The following is a 21,900-nucleotide window of genomic DNA, read 5'->3' as shown; positions in this document are numbered from 1 at the left end:
GGTGTTAAGGTGGAGTTAGCTACTAAGCAACATCATAAAAACTGAACAACAGTTTGTTTATAGTTTTATCAACAAGTCCAAATGTTACAAGTCTTTCCCCTATCAATGCCCTCATTCCCTACCACACCAGAACACTATATGACAATATTAAACAAATTATTAATCCCTACAGCAGCAGGACTCAAATTGATGCCATTGAACTGAAAATTAAGACATTGGCAGCCAAGTAAGAAACACCCAGAACCTATCAACAATAATAAAGTCCCAAGTTGCATGTGAACTAAGTGGGTGCAATGGTAGAACTAACAAATCAAAGGGAGAGTCTACAACCAGCTGCTCTGCAAACTACAGTCTCAGGCAACTCGTAACAAAAGAAATCCACATCTTTCAAATACAAGTTTAAAGTCTCCTTCAATTCTTGGAATGGAAGGTAAAGAGATTCTTTGTAAACTGCACACAAAATAAAAACCTGGGAAAGAATGAACTTGACCCGGATGGTGGATGTACTCTACTTTTTAAAATTTTCAATATTTGACATAAATAATAAAGAACAATCTTCAATCAAAATGACATTTGCAGAAGGAAGTTCAGCTGTATAAAGTTTGCTGCTAAAGCAGCACCATTAGCTGAAAATGAGGAGGAAATAGTAACTTCAGAGCTGTAAATATAGTATGAATACAGAAATAATGTGCCAGGACGATCAATTCACGTTTGGAATGCAAGTAACAGTTAGGCTAGCAGAGAAATAACATTTTGCAATGGCTCTAACTACAGTTCCAAAGGATTAGTCAAATGCTATTTTTGCCACCTATATAACTTCTTCCCCAATCTAACTGTGGGCCCCCAAGGACAAACATCCTAATTCAACTATGAACTTAAAATCTCTATAGGTTTTAAGTTCAATTTACTTCAGGTTCATATAATCAAGTTCCCTACAGAACATGCTAGTATTCTCATCTTAGTCTTACATTACCCATAGCACTTGTTTACATTAGATTCATTTATAACAGTCCTCTATATAGGTAGTAGTAGTTCCTTCCACAATAGAGGCTTCATAGCCTATGCACCTGCGGTTTTAAAAATTCTTCTCTAAGTACCCCAAACACCACTTTCTATTATCAAGAAATTTGTCAAAATACACTAAAGGACCCTTTCAATTTAATCACCAGAACTAGCAGCAACATTTTATCTATTCACTTACACCCTCCACTCAGAAAATGTTTCATTTGTAAGAAAGGAAGATTAAATCTCAATATTAAATCAGTCACTGGAAGTGAACATTGACAAAATGGAATGGCAGACCTGTAGGCCCTCAATTACAGGACAAGTTAGGGGAGGACCATCACATTGGTTGATTGGGAGGGGGGAGGGGGGAGAGGGGAGCCGGGGAGGGGGGGGGCGGGGATCAAACAAGGTCATCAGTCCCTTAATTCAAGTGTGTTGCAGCCAGAAATTTTTTAATCAGTCAGGAAATTCATAACACTAAAAGCAACAGAGCTAAAAACATAACAAACGTCTTTTGTATCATCAGTAATAAAAGCAGGATGAAAGAAATAGGTAAATTAGCAAATGGGTGCCTCCCGGGGCTCTGCGTACAACAGGAAATGTCGCACCCACAGCTCTCCCACCCCTGATCCATTACAGTCAAGAGCACCCACTATTCAAAAGAGTGAGAGACCTAAAATAGAGAATTAGTTGCAGCAGAAAGGTGGCAAACTGAACCTAAAAGTAATTAGAACAGAGTGAAAGAGGGTGAAGGAGGTAGAGTCTAGCAACCCCCAGACTCAGCATACCATGGGAGGAACTCCTTCCCCAACCATACTACCCCCACTCTGGAACCTTATACCTGAGAATAAAAACCACTTTCACGGAGAACACTGAGAACTAGGCCAATCATCAATCATCAGTGAATCATCTGCTAATATTAGAGCCAATGATCCTGGAAGTCCATACTTGTCATTGAGGGCCAAAAGCAGGAGGCATTCCTCCAAGATATGAGCTGCTGTCCACAAGGATCCACAACCTCAATGTAGGGGCAGCTTGTTACACAAAATGAATCTATGGGTTAACTTGGTATGATGCATGTGGAAGTGATATAGGACTGTGGATTCCTTCTAAAAGCGTAAGGAGGAGCAACAAGCTGCAGTAAACTGCTTGATTGTGCAGTAACGCCTTTCAGAGATTTATGTCTGAAATACTCCTTTGTGATACAGACAAGGAGAGATTGAGTCAATAATTAAATTACTGAAGACTAAGTACTCTCATGGATATGGTGGAGTGCCTAACAATATTAAAGTCTTGTGCTGCACTCGTTAGCCCTGTATTTAGCCATATTTGTAAATTTTCCTTTAGGAATCGTCAGTTTCCTGAACAATTGAAGTACTCAGGAGTCAAGCCGCTTTATAAAAAGGGAGAAAAAGATAATGGAGACAATTTTAGACCTAGTTTGCTGATTCAAGAATTTCTGTGTAAATTCTAGAACCACTCAGCCTTCTACCGCCTCGAACACACAAAATTCTGGATATGAGAGTGGGATGGTAGAATCCTACTTACTGCACGTCACATGTTTGTGTGTGCAGGTTTAAAATCAGTCGTGGGAAGAAAGTAGAGGCGGCGGATGAATGGAACCGGCAAGTACCTGTCGGGCAGTCCATAGATGTTTTAGTGAGTGTGTAAGGAAGAACCATGGAGTTTATATGCAGCTCTGTGCTTATTGGGCCATTGACTATTTTTGTTAAAATAAAGACAGTTGAAAAATAACTCTTGAACATTCCTGACGAAACCTTACTATTTGCAAGACTTATTTTCTGATTTACGTTAAGAAAAGTTATGGTATCAAAACAGACTTCCTTTTAACTGTAATTTAGTTTGTTTCTGACGTTCGGCTGTACGAGGGACTTACCAGAATTTATATATTTACGTTGAAAGTGAGAGTTTTAATGTGTATGAAAGTCAAATAAGTCATTAATTAACAAAAAGCAAAGTTTGCAATCATGTCTAATTACATCATAAGCACAAAGAGTCTAAAAATTGTTGTACCTAGCGTTATTTGACGAAGGAGTCAAAAAGGTTTCCAGCAGCCAGCTATCCAGTAAAGAAGAGTGGCTGCAAATTCCAAGCAAGTCACCTTGTAAAGAAGTGGAAGGTGGTTTGGGGGAATAAATTGAAATAACCCAGATTCACACTCCTACTTCAAGTCTGAAACGTTTGACTATTTCTATGCCATCAGTGTTTGCTAAAGTTATTGAAAAGGCTATGTATCTGGGATAATAGATAATTTTATATCACGCAATCTGCCAACAAATTTACAGTTCAGCTTTAGAAGTGGTTTAACAACTGAAAATACTATATTCGCTTTTCTCTGTGAGGTACTGGATAGGTTAAACAAAAGCCTTCAAATGCTAGGCATATTTTTGATTTAACTAAGGTGTTTGATTGTGTTGACCACATGAATGGACCTCGAGGAGAGGTGGTAACAGAAAGAACTCTAGTTTAGACAGAAGGGACCAGACGCGATAAGACCTGACGTGGGCCGCTGATGCTGGAAATTAGCTGCCGTGGTTGGCAAAAAGGAGACTGTAATTTGGATGCGCAGGAGAACTACAATTTTTTTTGGGCGCAAAACTGCTATGGTCATTAGCGCCCGGTCTGTGACTTAGGAAAAGGCAAAAAAACGAAACTGGAAACCAGCAGCAATGGGAATGAACCTCAAAAAAATTGGAGAAACTAAAAACAGAAGGAAAGCTTTAAAAAAAAAAACAACACTATAAAAGGGGGTTAGTTGTCCCAAAAGGAGCTTCAAATGACTGACGTCATCTCACTGGCACTAATAAACTCGAGAACACGATCGGCTGAGCACGTGTCATCTGCTAAAATGGAAGATATATCAGGCGACAGCTGTAGACGGGTGCAGCACTTAGTAAAGTAGGGGCACTCGAGTAAAAGGTGTCTTACCGTCCACAGCTGAGAGCAGCGGGGACAGAGTGGGAGAGGATCGCCACTTAAAAAATGTCAATGCCTAAAAAGACAGTGCCCTATCCGGAGTTTAGTTAAAATTACCTCCTCCTGACGACGTGTTCGGGAGGAAGAGGTCCAAGCACAGGGAAGAGCTTTCACGTCCCGCAATTTATTATTGCGGAGTGTCAACCAATGTGCATGCCAAAAAAAAAAAACCATTCCATAGCTCGGCGAAGGGAATAATGCAAATAGCTGGCTGAAGAAGAGAGACTGCAGTCTTGGCCGCTATATCGGCTGCCTCATTTCCACAGATACCAATGTGTCCAGGGATCCACAGTAACGCCACCGAGACACCCCCAAATGGAGCAAGTGTAGGCAGTCCTGAATCCGGTGGACCAGAGGGTGGACAGGGTAGAGAGCTTGGAGACTGAGGAGAGAGCTGAGAGAATCTGAACACACAACATACTGTATCTGCTGATGGCGGCGGATGTATTGGACAGCCTGGAGAACAGCGTAAAGCTCCGCAGTATAAACCGAACACTGGTCAGGAACCCGAAATCGATTTGGGGAGTCGCCAACAATATAGGCACTCCCTACACCTAATTATGTTTTTTGGGCCATCAGTGTAAATAAATGTGGCTTCCTTCATTTGTGCACATAGAGCAGCAAATGCCCAATGAAAAACAAGTGAAGGGGTACCATCCTTGGGAAACTGACAAAGGTTACGGAGCAGGCAGATCCGGGGACGGAGCCAAGGCAGTGCTGTACCCCAAGTTGTGAAGAAGGTTTTAGGAAAGCGGAAGGAAGGAGAATGGAGCAGTTGACGGAAGCAGACTCCCGGTGGTAGTAGGGAGGAAGGGCGGCCTGCATACCCTACATCCAAGGAGGCGTCGAAAAAAATGTCATGGGCCAGATTAGCAGGCATGGAAGACAGATGGCTAGCGTAACGACTCAGGACAGCTCACCGACTGGACAGCGGAGGTTCAGCAGTCTCAGCATAAAGGCTTTCCACAGGGCTGATATAAAAAGCTCCAGACACTAAACGTAATCCACAGTGGTGGATAGAGTCGAGACGCCGAAGAATAGACGGCCAAGCAGAGGAGTAAACTATGCTTCCATAGTCCAATTTCGAACACAATAAGGAGTGATAGCGGCGGAGAAGGACCACTCGTTCCGCTCCCCAGGAGGTACCATTCAGGACACGGAGGGTGTTGAGGGATCGCAGACAGCGAACCGAAAGATAGGAAACGTGGGAGGACCGGCACAGGGTTCTGTCAAACATAAGACCGAAGAATTTAGCGACGTCCAAAAACGGAAGGTTGACAGGTCCTAGATGTAAGGAAAGTGGAGGAAACTCCGTACGACGCCAAAAATTAACACAAACAGCCTTACTGGGAGAAAAGCAGAAGCCTGTTTCAATGCTCCATGAGTGGAGGCGATCGAGACATCCTTGAAGACGTCGTTCAAGAAGGCTGGTCCGTTGAGAGCTGTAGTAGATCGCAAAATCGTCCACAGAGAGGGAGCCCGAGACATCAGGAAGGAGACAATCCATAATCGGATTTATGGCAATGGCAAACCGTACAACACAGCACGAAGCCCTGGGGTACCCATTTTCTTGGGAGAAAGTACGGGAGAGTCTGGTGTTCACCCGCACGTTAAATGTGCACTCTGCCATAAATTTGCGAAGGAAAAGGGGCAGCCAACCTCGAAAGCCCCAAGAGAACAGTGTGCGGAGGATGCCTGTCCTCCAACAGGTATCGTATGCTCTCTCCAGATCAAAAAATATTGCTACTGTTTGGCGTTTCCAGAGAAAATTGTTCATGATATAAGTGGAGAGAGCAACAAGATGGTCAACTGTAGAACGACGCTTTCCGAAACCGCATTGGGCAGGTGTTAAAAGACTGCGGGACTCCAGCCAATAAGCTAAATGGCAATTCACCATACGCTCCAAAACCTTACATACACTACTCATGAGAGAAATGGGGCGATAGCTAGAGGGGAGATATTGTCCTTTCCAGGTTTCGGAACAGGAATGACGATAGCTTCCCGCCATCGTCTGGGAAAGTACTGTCGGTCCAAATTCGATTATAAAGGCGAAGGAGGTAACGCAGACTATGGGTTGATAAATGCAGCAACATTTGGATGTGGATACCATCCGGTCCTGGGGCGGATTTACCAAAGTCTACAGATCAGTTTGCAAATAAAAACTTTATTTATGAAAATATACAGTACAATCACCAACAAACTTTACATATTCACATACACCTTTACCTTTTACCCAAATGAATACAGACTCATTTACAGATATTTTCCTCCTGTTACGAGTATATAAAGACAAAGAAGAAGGGAAATATATGCTGATTTACCAAAGTCTTTATTAGCAAGTTCGGCCATATGGTAGGTGCGAAATGCAATGTCTTTGTCAACGAAACTTTCGAGTCCACCAACATTTGGTACTCCAGAATCTCCACGGACAATGGCTACAGTAAACCATCCGTTACCATGACCAAAAGAATCATTAATATCTAAACTAAAATGAAGTCGACAACCACAGAAAACAGAAGGTCCGTCCAGCAAGGCTTGAGCAGCGACAGACTTGACTGGTATACGATTCTTCTTGTCTCCAGATGTTGTAGCAAACTCGATGGTCTTGTGCACTGTCTGCTTAGAACGGCAACGATATCTTCTGTACGGCATCTCGGCGACACAGTAGACGGCCGAGGGCGATTACCGCCGCCAGGTGGTACTGTAGATGAGACACGCCGTGGCGGAGAAGGAGATGAACCGAGTTTCTTACTAGCCTTCTTGGAAACATGATGTTTAGATGAAGGAGGAATCGATGGTTGTGAAGTTGGGGTACATAAAAAATCTTCACAAGTAGACTCTTTTTTGCAAGTCCGAGTGACTGACTTTTGGGCTTGAGATTTAGCAGAACCCGAAGAAGGGTGAGCCATAGAGTGAGCAGGCGAGAGTGGGGAGGTTGAATGGGCAATCTTTGCGCTGGCCAATCTGCCGACAGTGGCACTAAAGGTGAGGTCACAAGTTTATGTGGCTACCTCCTTTGTTGGCCGAGGAGAGGCAAGGACAGTGCTGTATTTACTTGTCTGAGGCACAGTGGGCTTTTGACTGGCGTATAATTTTAGAGCAGCAAAGGTCGACAGCTTTTCCTTCACTCTGATTTCCTGAATGATCTTTTCGTCTTTAAAAATGAGGCAATCTCGAGAGGAAGCAGTGTGGTCACCCATACCATTGATGCAACGAGGAGATGGAGGTGGACAAGCACCCTCCTGGATATCCTTGCCACACTTAACACATTTGGCAGGATTGGAACAGGACTGGCTGGTGTGATTGAACCGCTGACACCAATAGCAACGCGTAGGGTTTGGGATGTAATGTTGAACAGAAATTATCTCATAGCCTGTTTTGATTTTCGATGGGAGTGAACTTTGTCAAATGTCAAGAAGACAGTTGGAATGATGTTCGTGTCAACCCTTTTCATGACTGAAGAGCCGTTACGTCCTGGTCAGACAGGTAGTGTTGAATTTCCTCTTCGGACAATCCGTCGAGGGAGCATGTGTAAACGACCCCACGTGATGAATTTAAAGTACGGTGCGGTTACACCCAGACAGGGAAGGTGTGTAGGAGTGAAGAACGCAGAAATTTTTTTGCCTGGAGGGCACTGACTGTTTCTAACAACAAGGTGCCATTTCGTAATCTGGAACAAGACTTTACAGGACCTGAAATTGTGTCAACACCTTTCTGAATAATGAAAGGGTTAACCTTGAAGTTGTGACTCGTCAGACCAAGAAACAACAAAGAACTGTGGCTATGATGGAAGAACTGTCTGTAGCTGAGACTCATTGAACTTACGCTTGTTAGCTGACATAGTAGAAGATGAGGAAACCATTGCGAAAGTATCCCCCATGATTACCGGCGTCTCCGAGGGCGCACTCCTTCCTTTTATGGGCCATCTCTGAGGGCACTCCCACCTTAGGTGATTGTTCACACCTCAGGTCACACCTCCCGACAAACGGACGGAGGGACCAATCGGCACTTTCGGAAGTTATCAGCTCGGGTAAATCGCCCCTCCCTGGGCGGGGAATTACGCGTTACCCCGTCGCCGGTTATGCATGGAAACGCGTGGGTCGGCCTTCAGACACTCACAGGGAGGGAAAAAGGGAAAGGAAAGAAGAGGGGTCTCAAACGCCCCAGCGGAGAAAAGGGCAAAGAGAATAGCTAAGGAAAAGAGAATAGCTAAGGAAAAGAGAATAGCTAAGGAAAAGAGAAGGACAAAGGAAGGACGAAGGCACAAAACATACTCCCAGAGGGGGAGAAAGGGAAGGAAAGAGGCAGAGGTGAGGGGCGGCGAAGATGGGGGATGGGGGATGGGGAAGGGGAAGGTGTGCAGCCCGGAAAGGAAGGAAGGCCACATTAGCTCGGGGTCCCGTGCTTGCTACGCATGTATCCACGGAAGAGTTGTGGACCCCCTGGGGGGGACAAAGACAAGGTGATGAAAGGTTCACATCCATTGTGAAAGTGACAGGTAACATGAATTTAAGCTGCCAGAGCAAGAGCACAAAGAGAGGTCAAGGGGTAACAGAACAGGGACACACCCCAAAGTGGTGACCAAAGGACTTATTGAAGGAGGCAGCATAGGATTGGTGTCCAGGCATGGCAGACAAACAGCATATGTTACAGCTGGGGAGAAAAATCATGATTGTATGACAGTGGTAGTTCAGGAGCTGCAACATACACTCTCAACCAGGCTAGTGTAAAAAGCACCAATGGCCAAACGGATGCATGATGGTGGATTGTATTGATATGGCTTAATATGGATGAACATGCAGAAACAAAACACCCATAGGTAGTTTTGAACGGACAAGAGACCTGTACAGACAGAGCAGGGCAGTCCGATCCTGCTCCCAGGAAGTACCGAGGACATGTAGGACATTGAAGGACCTCGTACAGCAGGCAGCCAAGTATGTGGAAGGACAAGGAAAGTTTCCTATCAAGGAGGAGCCCCAGGAATTTCTTATTTCAACAAATGGAAGATCAGCAGGCCGAAGGTGTAAAGATGGAAGAAACCAATTAAATCATAGTAAGAAATGCAGAAGTCGTCTTCATACATAGAAGGTAAGACAGATGGCCCGACAGCTTCTGCTAGACCATTAATGGCCACTAAAAATAGTGATGCACCCCATACAGAGCGCTGCGGGACCCAATTCTCCTGCATCCGGGGGAGATAGGGGGAGGGGGGGGGGGGTGGGGGGACTATGGGAGGCACCAACTTTGACACGGATAGGAAATCTTGGATAAAAATCTAGAGAAGGACCTGGAGACCTCACTCATATAAAGTGGCTAGGATATGATGTCACCAGGTCGTGTCTCTACCTTTTCATACATCAAAAAAGATTGAAACCAGGTGTTGGCATCTGGGAAAGGCTGTTTGGATGGCAGACTTGAGGGAAATTAGATGGTCAGTGATAGAGTGACCCTCGTAGAAACCACCCTGGCATGGAGCCAGTAGACCACGTCACTCCAGGGCCCAGCACAACCACAGACTTAGCATACGTTCTAACAGCTTATAAAGAACATCGGTGAGGCTGATGGGTATTTGCCAGGTTTGAGCACTGGAATAATGGTGCTCTCTCGCCACTGCAATGTATATACGCCTTTGAACCAGATCCGGTTGAAGATGACATGGAGATGTTGCTTGTAGTCTGACGAGAGATGTCTGATCATCTGACTGTGGATCTGATCTGGCCCCAGAACTGTGTCAGGGCAATGTGAAAGGACTGAGGAGCTCCCATACTGTAAATGGAGCACTATAGGGTTCACTGTGATGTTGAGTGAGTGAGAGGGCTTTCCTATCCATCCACCATTTAAGGGTGTCAAATGCTCGGGAATAATTCTCCGACGCAGATCCTCGAGCATAGTGCTCAGCAGTTGCATTTGCGTCGGTAGGTAACACGCTGTGGATGTTAATGCCAGTGACACCTGTCAGGGTCTGGTACCCACAAACATGTCTGATAATCACCCAGACTTGCCAAAGTGACATATGGAACCGAACGGTCAAAACGTACATCTCCCAATACTCCTGTTTCAATTTTTTATTAGCTGGTGGACACAGGCACAAAGCCATTTAAAAAAGCTATTAGATGTTCTATGGAAGGGTGCTGCTTTTGTCACTGTAGAGTTCACAAACGCTCTTTAATGGCCTCAGTGATTTCCAGCGACCACCAAGGAACTAACTTTCACTGGGGGGCACCCTGAAGAACAATGGATCATGTTTTCCACCACAGCGAAGATGGTTCTAGTGACCCACTTAACTACCACATCAATGGTGCCATGTGGGGGGAGATTCAATGGTGACAGAGGTGAAAGCTTCCCAGTCTGCCTTGTTTAAAGCCATCTTGGTAAGCATCTGGGGGATGGCACTGGGGAGTGACAGGAAGATGGGAAAGTGGTAACTACTACACAAGTCATCATGGGCTGTCCAGTGGACAGATGGGAGAAGTCCTGGGCTGCAAAGGGATAAATCAATGGCCAAGTAAGTGCCATGAGCAACACTGAAATTGTGTAGGTGCACCATTATTTAAGAAACACAGGTGGAGTTGATACAGGAAAGTCGACACCATCTGGAGGAAGGTATACATTACAGAGGCAGTTGTTTCCCGCACCATCCTTATCCTGACAGCCGCCGAAGGCAGGGGTCCGCAGTGTTGGGAACCAGGTTTCCAGGAGGGCACTGACGAAAGCATGGGTAAAGCTTAACAGTTGCCGTAGCTGAGCCAGGTGGTGGAAAAACCTGCAGCAATTCCACTTTAGGATGACGTTATCAAGAGGCTAGGAAGGCATGGAGCACACAAGGAGGCAGTTTGCACCTCAGGGTCACCTGCTAACACCAATTGAGTATTTGTATCCATTCCTATTGCGGGTGACACATCAGTGAGATCCAAATCCTCAGGGGATGCCGAGATCTCCACCTCAGCCGCAGGTGCAGAATTGGTAGGAAGTGGTGGTGTTGGGGCCACCGGAGGCTCCTTTTTCTTAGCAAACTTCTTTGATTGCTTGCCCCCTCACTTCTCTTTAGGGGCTTGCCGGGAGGACTTCTCTGCAGTAGCTTCAGACACAAAGTAAGACCGTGAAGCTCTTCATCCAGCAGCTTTTGGCTCCTTTAGGCAATGGCAAGTGTCTGCTGTGGCATTAGTGGAGACCTTGGGAAAGAGGGTCCCACCCCTTCCATATGATAAGAGCTAAAGGAGGCGGGGGGGGGGAGGGGGGGGGCGGCTTGTTCCTGAAGTAAGTACTTTGGGAGCAATGGAAGGATATTTTCCCCTTACCACCTAAGGGGCATATGTATTCTAGAGGCCCAGATGGCCCACTATTGGTGGCACAGAGTGTGGTACGACGTACTTGTGACAGCAATGGTAATGTAGCTGCAGCAAACGTGGACGCCAACCAAAGAACGTGTAAACTTTCAAATTTATGTTTAGCCTCTTGGTAAGTCACCCAGTCCAGGGTCTTTTACTCCACGATTCTCCGCTCCTTTTGTAGTACTGTGCAGTCTGGCGAGCAGGGGGAGTGCTGCTCTCCACAGTTGATACAAGTGGAAGGAGGTGTACATGGAGGACCTGGATGCAGTGGCTGTCTACAGTCTACATGTGGTGCTGGAAGTGCACCGGGAAGACATGTGCCTGAATTTCCAACACTAAGTACTGCATAGAGGGAGGGACATATGGTTTAATGTCACAGTGATAAGCCATCACCTTGACCTTTTTCAGGCAATGAATCACCCTAAAAGGCCAAGACAAAGGTACCGGTAGCAACCCTTGTGTTTGGGTCCCCAGTAAACACACCAGATGAAATGAACACTCCACAACTCTAGATTGGCGCGGAGCTCATCATCAGACTGCAAGAGGAGGCCACGATGGAAAATAATCCCCTGGAACATGTTGAGGCTTTTATGGGGAGCGATGGAAACAGGAATATCACCCAGCCAGTCATAAGCAAATAACACCCGGGATTGGGCTGGGGGATGCTGTCTGAATCAAGACTGCACCACTTCTCATTTCTGACAGTGCTGTCACCTCCCCAAACTTATCCTCAAGATGATAAACAACAAACCGAGGCTTCCTAGGTAGAAAGGAGTTGCCGTACATTTGGCTACAGACTAAATACCGATGCAAATACGTATTTCTTCTTTCTGTAACTCTACCTTCATCCCATGGTGTAGCAAGGAAGGGAAACGATTTAGGGTCGCATCTGTCAGCAACGCATTCTATCTTGCCCTTCTTAGAGACTGCTGGCGCTGTACAGTCACCAGCAAGAGATGACAGTCCGCTTCATTGTGAGTCTCCGCCCTGATGCCACCCACTTCAATCAGTGGCTCTTCCCAAAGGTGCCACCCAGCCACAGCAAAGGCCACCTGGCATGGTGACCACTGCTGGGAGTCCTGATTCCCCAGGAAGACAGTCATCTACTTCTTGGCATACATGGGGAGTTTACAACTCAGGCATCAGCAGTGCGATCCCTATGTTGTCAGGGGGCTACCACCAACTGGGTACATAACTACCCCACCACAACAGGTTCGCTACCGTGCTGGATATTGGGCACAGAGAAATTCAATATTGTCATAGGGGCGAAACTGGGAACCACATTGAAAGACTGAATGAAAGAAGCAAACCAAACGGGGAATATGTGCGCTAAAAGCAAAAAGGGTGGAGAGTATTAAAATACTACGGCAGATGGGCTGGGCTGGCTGATTGCAAGAATAAAAAAAAGGATGAGCCACTCGAGGAAAAAGATGGATAACTGTGTATTAGAAAGTGCTCCCAGACACTTAATATATAATGCAGAAAATAAAATCAAAGTGGGGCTAAACCAAAGACTGTTACACCCGTCGTCTTTTACCCATGAAGTCATCAAGATGGACACCCCTATTCAAGCTTATGACATCACTCATCCGTACAGTAAATGAAGGAAAGTTACAGGAGACAAATCATGTAGCCAAAAATTTCTGTACCGTTTTAAGAGAAAGTATCATGAACTACCCACTAAAAAAGTGGGGTACGAATGTGGGGGTAGATGGTTGGCACCTGATGGTCACCATGTTTTTCTTTCATAACTTGAGAACCACAGATTCTAATGAAAAGATTTTCCAATAGAAAATTAAACTACATCAAGTTGTCTACAAAAAATATTACTTTCTACTCTAATACTAATGGTTTCTACATTGCAGGAGATGGAAAACAGCTATTAACTTATTAAGAATTTGCAACTAAATGATTTATTCCCCTATTAAGCCTAATTGGTCTTTGTTGAGTGGGCTACATTACACACGTAAAGACAAACAAAAAAATTTTAACTGCAGACATGAAATTTGCAGGACAATCTCAAGAATTAGGGAGTTCTGGATGGGGACAAATTATATATGACAGTCCCAACACTGAAGATGTAACAAAACTAACATTAATGCAAAAATCAAGCGAAGTAAATCCTCAGGAAAACAATAAAACCAGTTATAAAAAATAGCACTTGACCTATGCAGTTCAAACAAAATCCACGATATCATGCACCCAGCCACACATCCAAAACCCAGCACTGGAAATTTCACTCTAGTTACAAAGATCGAAATAAGTCCACAACACTACAAAACCACACACAACTATCAGTCTGGAATCTAACACTTCATTTGACCTATGTAGCCAAAACTAAGTCCACAATACCACAAAGCCGAAACTCACTAATACTGAAAACCTCAACTCACCATTATAGGTAAAGGACAACAACAACAACAACAACAACAACAACAACTCAATGGCTACCAATCACTATCCAATGTAATTTTTAACAACACAACCAAAAATTACATTAATACCAATTTTTATATACGAGAAACACGGAGTTATGTACTAACACAAATACTATATATAGTATAATAAAATATAAAACCTTAAAATTATATTTACCAAGCAAAGTGAGCCACCAAATAAATCTGACAACATCAAAATTAATATGTCGTCAGCACAATCTCTCTAATCGCCAGCTGTTATACCAGAGCCAAGGTAGCCCCGGGTGCCAGGAACCCATATAACATCACTGAGGAGGGGGGTTGTCTATGACCAAGGCATACACAAAAGTACCATGGTAAACACCGGCTATTTACATACAAGATAATGGAAACAGACATTCTGAGCACTACTTCCTGCAGGGGGAGCTCGAACCACGGCCTGCAGGAAGTATCACTACGCCAAAACACGATTGGCTGGAGACAGATATTTAGGGGCTAGGACCAGGTCGGAAGTTCAGTTCACACCAGATGCCAACCTCGTGTACTACGACTGCAGAAGATTATGTCTTCGTCTCGGATTTGGACTGTTACTAGTGTGCGAGTTTGTTACCACGAACCTTTGTGGAAAAATTAGAAGAGAACTTTTGTTTGCCTCAATTATGAGAATTTTCGTTATTGTTATCTTTAGTTTGTATGTTCAGTCATCAACTTTGTGAACTTACATCAATAAAAGTTGTGTTTGTGAAAATTGCGAACTGCCAGTCAACACCAGCCTAGACTTATTGAAATGATAAAATGCCTGCTCAGTCCCATACCTTCTCCACAAACTTAACACTTCACATACTCAACAATTAAAAAGTAGCTGTATGACTAACTGTGGGTAACATGTAATCCCCAACAGTACTCACTAACAGTACTTAAGGAGTCCAATTAATCATTAGTATCACTCAATACAGAAAAACAGCCCACAATAGGTAGCACCACTGCATACTCCAACATACAATCTATAAATACAACCCATTTCAAATATTACACACCACCCTGATCCTGCACAACACAGTTACATCATGGGTCAAAGCAGAAGGATGGTACTCCTAACTTAAGTTGACCCCAAAGTGTGTGGAATGTCATAAAATAATCTGGAACAGACATAAATCAAAGATAATGGTAGAGTAATAGAAAATCCTCAGGAAACAGCAAACTTCGTAAATGAATATTTCTCTGCTATTGTGGAGAAGTTGCCACAAAATTTTCATAAAACAAATGTAGCACACACAATGACTTTTGCAACAAGAACAATGATGATATTCCCCCCCCCCCCCCCCCACAACAGAGCTTGAAGCCAGGAAGACACTACAGAAATTAAAACATAGCAAGCCAACGGCTGTAGATCAGATCTGAGTCCCTGCTCTGCAAGGTTTGCATACAAGCCCATTAATTAAATAAATGAGTCCTTTAACTCAAGTACATTTTCAGAGTATCTAAAGCATGCACTAGGATTGGACTGATGGGTTAAGGGGCTCAAACTAAGAGGTCATCAGTCCCTTCATCCTACATGTATCAAGCTGAGAAGTGTCCACAGAAGAAAAATCCTGGTGAAGCTGACAGTAAATGAGAATCAAGAAAACCAAGGAGGTGACTCACCAACACTCTTCGTGTGGCCTCCTAAATGAAGTTAATGCGGAGGGACAGTGGACACTAGAGGCCAGTTTTACTACTGTTTGCATTTCCAAAGATAATGGAATCGATCTTTAAGGACGACTAATGAGTTACATCAATAAATACAGCCTTTTTAACGAAGCACAGATTTCTTTCTGAAGTGGGAAAAATTACAATATGTCCCATTGCAGAGTTCGCGAAAGTGGTACTTTAAACTCTTGGACGAAGATGACTAACAGGTATACTCTGACTTGTCCAAGGTTTTTGACAATGTTGACCATGAAATACCAAACAAGCTAGAAGCACTAGGTGTAGGAGGAACAGTGAACAAGAAGTTTCAATCTTACCTGGGAAACAGGTTGAGTGTTCATACATCTGCTAATGGCAAATTTTCAGCAAAACAACTGTCAGACAAGAAACACACAAACATGTGTTTCTCATGGTAGTTCATTGGGTCCAGTGATTTTATTATACTGGGTGTCTCTCCCAAGAGGCATCAGGTGCATTTTCTCTGGTGTTTCAGCAGATATTTGTAATTTTGTTTTTTGCATTGTGTAGCTGGAGTCAGCCCAAACAATTACTGCTTGTAACCTCTTTCATGCAACACCACGTGTTAACAGAAAGCATTTCTTCCCCATTAATAAAGAAAGAAATGTATTTTTAAATCAGAATTTTACATGCCCATTCAATAGAGCAAGCCCAGATTAGTCTACTCTGATATTTGTTTTATCGATATGTATTAACAGTGACAATAAAACAAGAATAAATAGAAATCCAGCAGCGACTCAGCAGGTCTGCATGCTTAGCGGGAGCAGTCGGCACAGGGCAGAGCATTGGTCACTACTGGAGTAACTTTTATTCTTAGAGTTTTACTATCCCTGTTAATACATATTGATAAAACATATTGCACTAAACTAATTTGCAACCACTATTAAATGGGCAGGTAAAATTCCACTTTAAAAATAATTGCATTTGTAATGGGAAATGAACTGACACTTTCTATCAACAGTGGCCATTGCATGAAAGACATGATGAGTACTGTTTATCTGGGCTGACACCATTTATACAATGCAAAAACAAAACCGAAAATGTCTACAAAAACGCCAGAGCAAATGTGCCCAACAACTCTTAGGTGAGAGACCCTATATATCAATCGTGCGTGCGTGCATGCGAGTGTACACCTGTCCTTTTTTCCCCCCTAAGGGAAGTCTTACCGCTCCCGGGATTGGAATGACTCCTTACCCTCTCCCTTAAAACCCACATCCTTTCGTCTTTCCCTCTCCTTCCCTCTTTCCTGAAGAAGCAACCATCAGTTGCGAAAGCTAGTAATTCTGTGTGTGTGTGTTTGTGTGTTCTGTTCATTGTGCCTGTCTGCCGGCACTTTCCCGCTTGGTAAGTCTTGGAATCTTTGTTTTTAATATATATTTCCCAGACAGTGTAAGACATGGACGAAAAGTTCCCTTTGCTGATGACAACAACACCATAGTTAGTAATAAAACTCCAGAATATCTATTAAAGAAAGCAAATGAAACTCTCAGATGTTTACTATTGGACAGTATGTAGTAAATTAAATGTAACACGTGAAAGAACACCCCCTCATGTACACTAATTTCTTAGCTATGGGCTTCTTTTCTGAGGATCAAGGCACAAATCATGGAGACAATTTTCGAACTGCAGTGAAAGACCACAAGAATAATAAATACCAGTAGTAGTCAAAAATCACATTGTAGTCAATTATTTAAAAAACTGTATTCTTACTGCACCAAGTGAGTACATACCTACCGACCTGTTACTAAGTATTTCATTAATATTTCTATATGCAACCATGGAACAATAGCAAGTTTGGACTTAAATTTATCATATAGAAACAAAAATCTCTGAACAGTATTTTCTATCTGGAATAACATTTTATATTAAACTGCCACAGGAAGTGAACAAGATTATTAAAACACATCTGTTTAAAAAGGCTGTTAAAACATGCTTTATAAGCAGTGTATTCCACACATCAAAGATTACTTAAAGAATTCCGAATATTGGTTAATAATGAAATAATAGCAACACCGTCTCACAAGTGGTATCTTCTCATTCTTCAGAGTTCAACATCTCACCATCATGGGGCAATGTTGACTCAGTTTTTCAGGAGGACTGAGTGGAGGACATGGAGAAGAGTGGAGAGTTTAACACCGGCAGTTTGTTTTCAGAGTGGACTGGAGTCAGTTTTCTATGTGAACTGGAGATAGTGCAAGGTATAAAGCAGCAAATTTATGGTTCTGCTATCACCAACACGAGTCCTTGATATGTGCAGCAATGAGTAAAACTGCACATATACCAAAGAACAGTGCACAATTAGTACCCACTGAATAGATCAGTTCAGTTGTTAAGACAAAGACTCCATATTCAGGAAATGAAGCCTACTCTGTCCGGCCACCCAAATTTATGTTTTCCACCTCGTTATCCAAATTGTTAGTCATTGCCTATGGTGTGGAAGGACCCGGATTCAATTCCCGGTACCTCTTCAGATTCCCCCTCCCCTTGAGATAGGAAGGTCTGATACAGGGTCCACTCAGCCTTTATGAGACCAAAACACGAGCTGCTTGAATCAAGAAGCAGTGGCATCGTCAGAATTCATCTACTGGTAATAATGGTTCGAGGGATTGGCAGCATGCTCATAACATTTTCAATGATCAGAGATCACTTAGTCCTACTGCCTTGTAGGCAGCAGTCAGCCAGTCAGAACAGGCGTAACATCTACCCCATTAGTGGTGTTTATGTTTTCTTCAGTCAAATTCAAGGATAGTTCCTTCAACAAGACCACAGCTGAACATCTGTGCTATCCAATTTAAGCACATTTATATATTCAGTGCATCTATATTTCTTAGCTATTTATTTTCACTAACTATATAAAGGATTTGGCAGACAGGATAAGCAGCAGTCTACCATGTTTGCTAATGATGCTGTGGTGCATGGGAAGGTATTGTTGAGTGATTGTAGGACACAAGATGACTTACGCAAAATTTCTTTGGTGTGATAAACTGCAGCTAGGCCTATATGTAAACGTAGAAAAAATGTAAGTCAATGCAAACGAGTAAGAGAAACCTGTAATGTACAGAATTAGAAGTGTGCAGTTTGACACAGCCACATAACATTTCAAAGCAATATGAAATGGAACGAGCATGAAAGGGTTATGGTAGGGAAGGTGAATGATTCGACTTCCATTTCTTGGGAGAATTTTTTTGAAAGTGTGGCTCATCTGACAGGAGACTGCTTATAGGACTAGTGCAACCCATTGTTGAGTATTGTTCGAGTGTTTGGGATCCGCACTATGTCTGACTGAAGGAAGACACCGAAGCAATGCAGAGGCAGGCTGCTAGTTTTGTTACTGTTAGGTCTGAGCAACACAGAAGTATTATGGCAATAAGAATCACCAGAGGGAAAGTGAAATTCTTTTCGAGGAACATTGCTGAGAAAGTTTAGAGAACTCGCTTTTGAGGCTGACTAATGATTCTACTGCTGCCAATGTACAGTTTCACGAAAGAACCGTGAAGATAAGATTAAAGAGATTGGGGCTCATTCGGAGGCACACAGAGAGTCATATTTTCATTGCTCTATATGCGAGTGGAACAGGAAAGAAAAACTGCACCACAAGATGATTAGGAGTGGAAATAACTAGGAGTGGTACAAGGCACCCTCTGCCACGCACAAAACTGTTGATTTGTGAAGTATTTATGTAGATGCAAATGTGAAATCCTTTACCACAGCAAGATGATCCCTGGATGGACGGAAGTAGGCAGTGGCCTATTTATAAGAAACACCCATAACACCAGCCTGAAGCGATTTAAGGCAATCATGGAAAACTTAAATCTGGACGATTATACAAGGAGTTCAACACCAATTCTGAATGTCAAATTTCTCCAACACAGAACCACTTTGTTCAGTATCTAATTTTGCAGAGACAGTTGTTCCACAAATCCACTAAACAATATGAGGATACATTGCACATTTACATTTTCAGAAATTTGTTGTAGCTAAAATATTTTCCAGTATTATGAACATTCCTTCTGTGCTGGAGAAATGCCCTATACCTGTCTCAATATTTCAAATACCAAGACTGTACTGAATGTGGTAATTTTATTAACATAAACAAGGCCATGTCTTTTTTTTCCACTGCAAAGTTAGAAACTGTTTTACAAAGTTGTGATAGTTTACTTCAGCCATCTTCTGTGCTTCACACACAAGTTACACCATGCGTTGCTTTTTTCTCATAGATAGATATGAACAATGCAGGACAAACACTTCTCTGAATCACATCACTACCAACATTTTTCGTTACTCGACAGAATTCTCCTCTCCATAACAAATGGAAAAATACTCCTATAGTAAAATATTTTCAGATTTTCTTACATGCCTCTTTCCATCTAAAGCTATGCAGACACACTTCCTATGCCATCTCAAACCAGCCACAGCCACCTCCTGACACACTCCCACTCCCCCGCCAATTTACATAAACACGCGGTAAGTAACCTCTATGCTCCTTTCATAGCACTCATTAACACCAATTATTTTCACACATCCGCTTTAATGTCAGCTGATTATTCAAGTGTTGCTTAGTACTGGAAGCTTTATATTATTAGTATTAACTTTATTTTTAATAAAGGTTGTGGTGCCTAACTTGTCTTTTGGTCAAGGGTGGGTGGAAAGTAAAAGTTTACAGATTCTGAAGATATTCGAACACAAGATGCAGCATTTGTTATCCACAATTTCATGTATTGACATGTATCAACATTGTCCAAACTACGCATTTCACCTTTTAATGTCCTTTACTTTTAAACTCTTCCCCCCAAGCAGTTAAACATGCTACCTCTAAAGTAATCACTACAAAAACAAAATCTGCCAAAAAATCAATACAAACAAAAAATATCTTGCATCTCACAAAATGTATCAACATATGTATGAGCCATTGGCAAATGATGTGGCACGTTATATTTTAGATGCTGCTGATCGCAAGCAATATTAGCAAATATATGTAAAAAAAAAAAAATGTTAACGGTACATTACAAACCTTTCATTATACCCTCAATAAACACTGAAGACAAAACACTGCGTAAAACCGTCTCTAAACGAAGTTCCCACAATGTTTGACAGTTAACGGCAACGGTCACCACTGTCGCTTGAGAAATTATTGCACAATGCCACTCAGGTAAATGTATTTTGGATGTATGTCAGTATTCTTAGCCTTTTCAATAGTATTCACAAAGTAAAAAATCATAAAGCGAAATAAACGGTTCCAAAACAGTAGTAAACAGTCTGCGAGCAAAATGCTCACATAGCGGTATCAGAAGTCCTTGAGACAGAAAATTACAATCAAGATGCATTTAACATCAGTGAAGGACGCGTAAAGGTTTTCGAACACCCAGAAAATTATGATTTTCCTCCGACGTTTAAAAAAAAAGTCTCAATCCGCCCCCGCATGCCAACTACATAGAACATTAAAATCGTGAAAAAGACTTTCAGTGCGAATAGTTTCTAGTTGTACTTACCATTCCCACTAATGCAATACTCTATCATTTATCCGGTGTAAGTCAAGATAAAGCTGGTCAACAGCAACACAAAACACACTGAACAAGCAAGCTTTTGTATAGGATTTGATTTGAATTTCCAGCCCTATGATAACGATTCCAACAGCCAATCGCATTGTTTTTCTATAAAATCTTTGAATGTGCCTCAAGTGTACATGGCTGCCAATACTTAATTTTATTTGCATGACTAATAATGTTTAGTATGTGAACAGCTGATTTAATTTTATTGTGGATAAATTTTTCGAAGGCCTTAAAGGTATTTTTCAAGCGACTGAGCAGTAACTAGTGAAAGTCCGTTCTTGTAGAACGCGGTTGTTCTGTGTTATGTGATTGTTGGTACCAGACGCAGGAAGTCGGGCCGTTGTACTGAACAGCTGAACATTGTGTAGTGTTGAAACCGCATGAGAAAATTTGTGTAATGTTTATGAGTATCACTGTGAACGTCAGTAAGTAGGGTTATTGGGATCAAGATTTCTGACATTTTGTGCAGGTGGCCATGGACCAGCCAAAGGAACAAGTTAAAATCCCGATGGTATACACATGTGGAGGTAAGATTTCTTTCATGAAATTTGAGTGATGTTCGGCTTTTGAACATTCCATTGAAACTGTTACTTTTGTAATTGCAGAATGTCATCATGAAAATGAAATAAGAGCACGCGACCCAATTCGATGTCGAGAATGTGGCTACAGAATTATGTACAAGAAGAGAACAAAAAGATGTATCCTTTTGGACCTATATATTCCCCATACTATGTATTGCCTCAGTTGTCCCAAACAAAATGAATTTGATTTGATGTGTTATGAAGGTATAAAGCAGTCAGTCAATGTTATTTTATGCTGAACTACGGGAAATGTCGCGTCGGATCAACAATAAATGAAATGTTAACTGGCAGTATAGAAGGATTCAGGGTTTTT

At 42.5% G+C, this 21,900-nt stretch overlaps 1 protein-coding gene across 2 annotated transcripts in view; it reads right to left on the bottom strand.

The window, feature by feature from the left end:
• The window catches only part of LOC126270526 (uncharacterized), a 54,093-nt gene extending 32,616 nt beyond the window's left edge, over positions 1 to 21,477 (bottom strand). The window contains exon 1 of one of the 2 annotated variants that reach the window (XM_049974076.1): positions 20,947 to 21,477. In XM_049974076.1, the coding sequence (XP_049830033.1) occupies positions 20,947 to 20,949 (3 nt within the window). In that variant the 5' untranslated portion in view covers positions 20,950 to 21,477. The remainder of the gene's footprint in view (positions 1 to 20,946) is intronic. The other variant, XM_049974077.1, reaches the window with a different exon arrangement.
• Positions 21,478 to 21,900: the final 423 nt, after the last annotated feature.

The sequence above is a fragment of the Schistocerca gregaria genome, chromosome 1 (assembly GCF_023897955.1).
Source record: "Schistocerca gregaria isolate iqSchGreg1 chromosome 1, iqSchGreg1.2, whole genome shotgun sequence".
In the NCBI taxonomy this organism is placed as follows: Eukaryota; Metazoa; Arthropoda; class Insecta; order Orthoptera; family Acrididae; genus Schistocerca; species Schistocerca gregaria.
The sequence above is the reverse complement of the archived record's forward strand: the minus strand, read 5'-3'. Positions and strand labels throughout refer to the sequence as shown.